Genomic DNA, 6,000 nt, shown 5'->3' with positions numbered 1-6,000 from the left:
AATGCTTGAAATGTATTGCTGCAGAGACAAAAAGATGCAAGTAAAATGAATATAAGATATCACATTCTTAAATTTAGCAGGGTCAAATGCAAAGTCGAACATTTTATTTTCAGGCTACTTCACAGCGTGAATGGTTGAAAACTACTGTGCGTATTTTAAGATTTTTGCAGTTTTAAAATCATAAAGAAGTTTGCATTAATGTTAAGATTTTCTTTTTGAAAACACACCTGCACACAGCTTACCTTGCTAAATTGGTGGTAACATTAAAATAAACCGATGAGAACAAACAAAAACAACAGACACAAAATGCACTCTCTGTCTTATGGTCGATGGCTTCACCTCCACAGCGCTGGCTCCAGGACGAAAAGGAAATCAACACGTTGTCTGAATTAATTTTCTTTCAATCATCTGAAGTTCTGAACTTAAAACGAATTAGAATACTAAAAAAGCCACGTAGTAGGTGCCCTTAAAAAATCCTGCTGCAGCAGCCGCCCTTTGTTCCCTCTGGTGTGGGCCTGCTGTCCTGACCAGCGGATGGTCGCTGGGTGGCGCTCTTGCTCCATCAAAAACCCTCCAGATTCCCCAACTTGACCGCGCTGACGTCACGTCAGTCTGGAGCATCAAGGCCACTTCCACTCCGCGATTGGTCTGAAAATCACATGACATGTCTCCCAGCATCCATAATTATGTTACTGATATTTTTGCACCCCCCTCCAAAAGATGTCAGCATCCTACTGTCCTTATTCTCCTGGAGTAATCCCGTAGTTCAGAGCAGTGGAACACCACAAACGATCACTGTGTTGCCAAATGCAAAAATGTCATGTCCGAATAACATAGCGCCCGGTAACTTCCTGATGGATTCCTTAATGGGAGGATCATCTTCCTTCAGGGGTGAGGGTTATTCCAGCAACCCCGGGATGTACATCCACTCAGCTGCAGAATACGGATATTCAGTGATGAGAAACATTGGGAAGGTTGGACCATCTTCACTCTCCAAAAGAGACGAGGTTCCTCCGAGCGCTCTGCCGCTCAGCGGCTTCCAGGATGCGCCCTACCTGTCAACACAGCTGGCCACATGGACCCCAGGCTCCAAAACCAGTAGGGACGAACAACCTGTTGCCCAGTGTTTACAGCCCTGCTCGTTTCCAGCAGGCAACGTCAAAGAGGAGGCGTTTTGTTGCCTCTATCAGGATGACAGCAATAAGGCGAAACAGACAACAGAGTCGGCCACTTACATCCGGCTCGGGGACAATAGCTGCCGGCCTGAGCAAACCGCCTCGTCCAGCGGCCGTTTCCAGGTGTACAACGGAGAGAGGCCGCAGCAGGACGACCAGCAGTTCCCCTCCGGCTTCTCTCTGACCCACTTGGCGTCATCTGTTGAATCAACATCGGAATCGAGAATAAGTTGCAGCAAAGCGGCGCAGGAGGCAACGAGGGAGGTTGCTGCAAAGACTGATGAAAGTCAGAGCAGGAAGGAAGAGAAGGCCAAGAGTGACAGCTGTTCAGATAACTCGGACGGGGAATTAAAAGGTAGACTTTACCCCCCCACTTCTCCTCCTCCTCCTCCTCCTCTTCCTTCCGCACACACGTACACATTCATGCACACAAATACACACATGCACACACGGATATTTTTAAAAATACTCCGCACGTGCATTAATTCTGTCATGGCTGTGAGGGCACGCTGTGTTGCGTCATGGTCCAATAATGCAGACTTGTGTTTGATAGCAGTCATGTAGGCTATATGGGCATTTGACTGCCTCGCCTAGCAGGGGTTATGGTGCCCGTGGCATTTAACACCTTTCTATTAATGTGAGAATGTGAGATGGGCACTTATCATTGAAATAAACACGCTCACACACAACCACACATATCACTCTTTCACTTTCCCTCTCACACACACACACACACTCTCTCTCTCTCACACACACACACACAAACACACACACTCCCTCTCTCTCTCTTACATGGGTCATTTACATTGTGAGACGTAACCATTTTTAACAGCACCATTTTACGCCTCAAAATGCTGGTATTGAGCCAACCTAAAATTCTACGGTTTTTGCTCCACAGTTGAGAAACCCTTTTGTCACAATGCCCTGGCTTATTTTAAAACCTCAGGGAACATTTGTCACCATTACATCTATCATACATGCATTTACACTTTTCTGCGTGGATGCAACGATAATTCGAGATAATTCAGTCCAGTATTTGCAACATAATTTTTAAAAGTTTAAGTCCACGCCGGTGCACTATTTTCCCTTCTTTTCGTCGGTGCTAACGGGGGCAGCTTGATGAGAATAAACCGAATTTGTCTTTTTATTTTCCGTTTGAGCAAACCACGAAATGTATGATTAGAAAATTAACTGTTAAACTGATTTTTATTAAACGGTAATGACCGATTGCTAATATTTTAAACACATAATAATAATAATAATAATAATAATAATAATAATAATTTGATGCTAGCTGCAGTTGATGTTATTGCACGTCTCTCGTTTTACTTTCGCTTTTATTTAAAATTAGTCTCAGTTTGTTGTATTATTTATGGATCTAGCTTCATACACGACGACCAACATGCTCGTTTTATTTTATTTTAATTTAATTAGAAGATGTAGCCAGGCAATGGGACCGTCATTTTGAGTGCGTGTGTGTGTGTGTCTGTGTATGTGCGCGCGTGTCGTGTTAATCCCATATTACTGAATTAAATGTTTTGGTAATGATTAAATGTGGGCCACACACTGAGTGTTCACATTAGGGTAATTATTACTGTAACCTGCATGTTGTGCTGGTGTGTGTGTGTGTGTGTATGTGTACTAGCAACAGAGGCGTTATTCCCTGGAGTCTGCAACCTAATCAAGAAATTAACTGAATGTGCAGCAGCGTGATTTTCCCCGCTATCACAGACATGCCTTGTTTCTTTGTCTTTATCTTTTTTTCTGAATGTGGTATTATGCTACAGAGACTTCCTTCTGTTTTGGGATGAACCTCCCAAAAATTACATTTGGCTCCGGCGTGCTAAGGTAATAACATTTTATGGGAGTCTGAGGTCCAACATAGACAAAAGAAGTGCTTACACACCCTTCTTTGATTTGATCTAATTATAGCTGTACATCACACAAAAGCAATTTGCAAGCAGTGGGAGTTTTAGCAAAAGGTGGGATGCACGGCGTGTTTAATTTGTTCAAGTGAGAGTCGCGGAGAGTCCACACCCAGGTAAACCTGCTCCTCTAAACTCCTCATTTTGATCCAGATGAATGCTGTTGTATTTGCATGTGAGACATGGGCGTGTACATCCAGCACACAGAGCATCCAGTGCTTTGATGGAGCTTATGAAGCTGCATATGATCTCTGCACAATATTACTGTCCGGGATTTGGCCACACTTGCTCATTGTTATTTCTCTCGCTCCGGCAGATGATTTATCCGCGGAAAAGACAACGGGAAGCTGGTTGAGAGCCAAAAGTGGAAGGAAGAAGCGGTGTCCCTACACAAAGCACCAGACGCTGGAGCTGGAGAAGGAGTTCTTGTTCAACATGTATCTGTCTCGGGAGCGCCGCCTGGAGATCAGCCGGAGTATCAACCTGACCGACAGACAGGTCAAGATCTGGTTCCAAAACAGACGCATGAAGCTCAAGAAGCTCAACAGGGAGAGTCGAGAACGGGAGCACAGTGCAGTTTTTAACTATTCCTGATGAGATATACACCTGCACGTACATCCACACACACTCACTCTCTAACACACACACACACACGCACACGCACACGCACATACATGCACATTCACACACACACATATGCACAGACATAGACAGACATACCAGACATGCATGTATCATCTTATAATGCATTCATTAATCATTTATCATATTTCTCTTTATGTGCACACACCACACACACACTCACATACACACACGGCGTGCCTTCCTATATGAACTATAAAACGCTGCAGAGTAGACCAGAGTTCCAGGTGAACACTTGCAGCAGCACTGGGACAGTGAGGTGCTATTACCTTGCAATGATAATTATAATATAACATGAACCAAACGAAAGGAGGAGGCAATCTCAATCAGTCTATAAATAACTCGTGGCATGCAAGCAGTTTCACTTTGCTGAGCTATAATGAATGTTTTTGCCACTTGTGCAGCTTCCTCGTTGGTGTCTGTTGCTGTGGCATATCCGTGCTGTGTAACGTGCATGCACAAGACGATATTAAGCTATGTCATGGCAAACGATTCCAAAACAATAAAAGGAGGGGGAAATGGAAAGGTATTACCAACTTTGTCCTACCCCTGGTGGTGCAAATGAGAGGGAGGGAGAGACACTGCGGATGAGAGAAAGGAGATCATGGCAGTTTTAATAGAAGTGAGAGACCATAACGTTGATTTAAATATTATCCAGGTGACCACAGTAAGTCAAGGTCATAAAATTCTAATGTCAGGTTCGCCCTGGAAAGCGTTGGGGGTGGATTTTATGATCTGCAAATATAATGTGCTGCAGCAGTAAAGATGCGTTTAAAGGTGTGTGTGGAGGAGGGCTAATCCACACAGCAGAGGACTGCAATGTGCAGGATCCGAGCCGAGGCGCTGGGCTGGAAGGAGCTACCGCCTCCACCCGGGATAATGGAGCTTCATGGGAGCAGGAGATAAGAAAGATGGTGGATAAAAGGGACAGCGACCGCGACGGCTGCAGGAGCAATAATAACAACAGGCATCACAGAAAACACGTGGATAACTAAACGCACCGGGGGAAGGCATCTGCAGGAGGCAACTGAAGGTAAGACTCATTTTTTTCCCTACGTAATATTTTTATTTCCTGTTTTGGAAAGTATGCCACATCTGTCAGTGGGAGCCTGCTTGACAGCTCTTGTGGCAGGCATGGTGCACGCCTGCACACGTCGATAGTTTATATGAAGTTGTTGATATCAGTCAGCCTGCTGCTGGTTTTCTGTTTTTTTATGTCACTGAAAGAAAAATGCTGATTGCTGAATATTTTGCTTTGTGTTTTTTGGATACTTACTGTGACTGAATATTTAAGTTTTGCTCATTTGGAGCAGCTGAATACATGGTTGTGCTGTGCTGCTATAATGCTATTTATGGAATTATAACAATAGCATATTAAGGCTAGTTATTTTTAAGAGCAAACAAGTAGAGGCATGCCGGGCTATATAAGTCAGCTACAGGATGTGATTAGAAAGTAGCTTGATTTCAGCTGTAGCAGACCATGTTGTGTATTATTGTGCTGGTACTCGCCTTTTCTCTCTGTGCTGAATAGTGTTAATCCTCTCTTGGCTTTTGCATGCTTTGTCCTTTCCATGGATTTTAACCCCTTTTGCGCGAAGCTGAAGCGTGGTTTAGGTAGTTTCATGTTGTTGGGGTTGGCTTCCTGGCTCGGCAACAAGAAACTGCCTTGATTACGTCAGTTCGTCTTCATCAAGGGCACAATTTCCGCTGAATTACCCCCTATAGTCACCCAGGTCCCCCGCAAATGGCATTGTAAATGAACTGAGCTGCAATACCTTGGACAGAGACGTTTTCTTTCTTTGCTGTTATTTTTGTGGTGGGCTGTAAAACCCTCTGAGGCTCTCAGAAGGAGAATAGGTTGTAAACAACATGGGGTAAAGTTTTAGACTGTGTTGTATTGCATCTGTCATCACTGGCTGTCTGCTTAGGTTTAGTGGTTTCAGCTGCTTTATGATGATCTGAATAGATGGATGGATGGATAGATACCAGCAGACAGATGGATGGGTGGATGGACGGATAGATGGATGGATACATGTCACATATTTGACTCATTAATTTGCCTGCCAAATGAGTCCGGGTCTGTAACAGGAAATGGATGCGTATTGACATTTCCATGACTTTATGTGAGCACAAGTCTGGTTCTTGTACACACTAACACACGGCTGCTTGAAATGTATTATTCCAAAATGGCGTGCGAATATGCTGCAAAGTTTTATACTGAGAATTTGCCTTATATTAAGATATACGTGACACTGTGT

General features: G+C 44.0%; 1 protein-coding gene across 1 annotated transcript in view; it reads left to right on the top strand.

The window, feature by feature from the left end:
* Nucleotides 1–282: 282 nt before the first annotated feature.
* Nucleotides 283–6,000, top strand: part of LOC117258949 (homeobox protein Hox-C10a-like) — a 57,077-nt gene continuing 51,359 nt past the window's right edge. The window contains 3 exon segments of the mRNA XM_033630207.2: nucleotides 283–696; nucleotides 698–1,530; nucleotides 3,417–4,775. Coding sequence (XP_033486098.2) covers nucleotides 665–696; nucleotides 698–1,530; nucleotides 3,417–3,694 — 1,143 coding nt within the window. The 5' untranslated portion in view covers nucleotides 283–664 and the 3' untranslated portion in view covers nucleotides 3,695–4,775.

This window comes from Epinephelus lanceolatus, chromosome 8 (genome assembly GCF_041903045.1).
Source record: "Epinephelus lanceolatus isolate andai-2023 chromosome 8, ASM4190304v1, whole genome shotgun sequence".
Classification (NCBI taxonomy): Eukaryota; Metazoa; Chordata; class Actinopteri; order Perciformes; family Serranidae; genus Epinephelus; species Epinephelus lanceolatus.
This window is presented reverse-complemented; position numbering and strand designations above follow the sequence as displayed.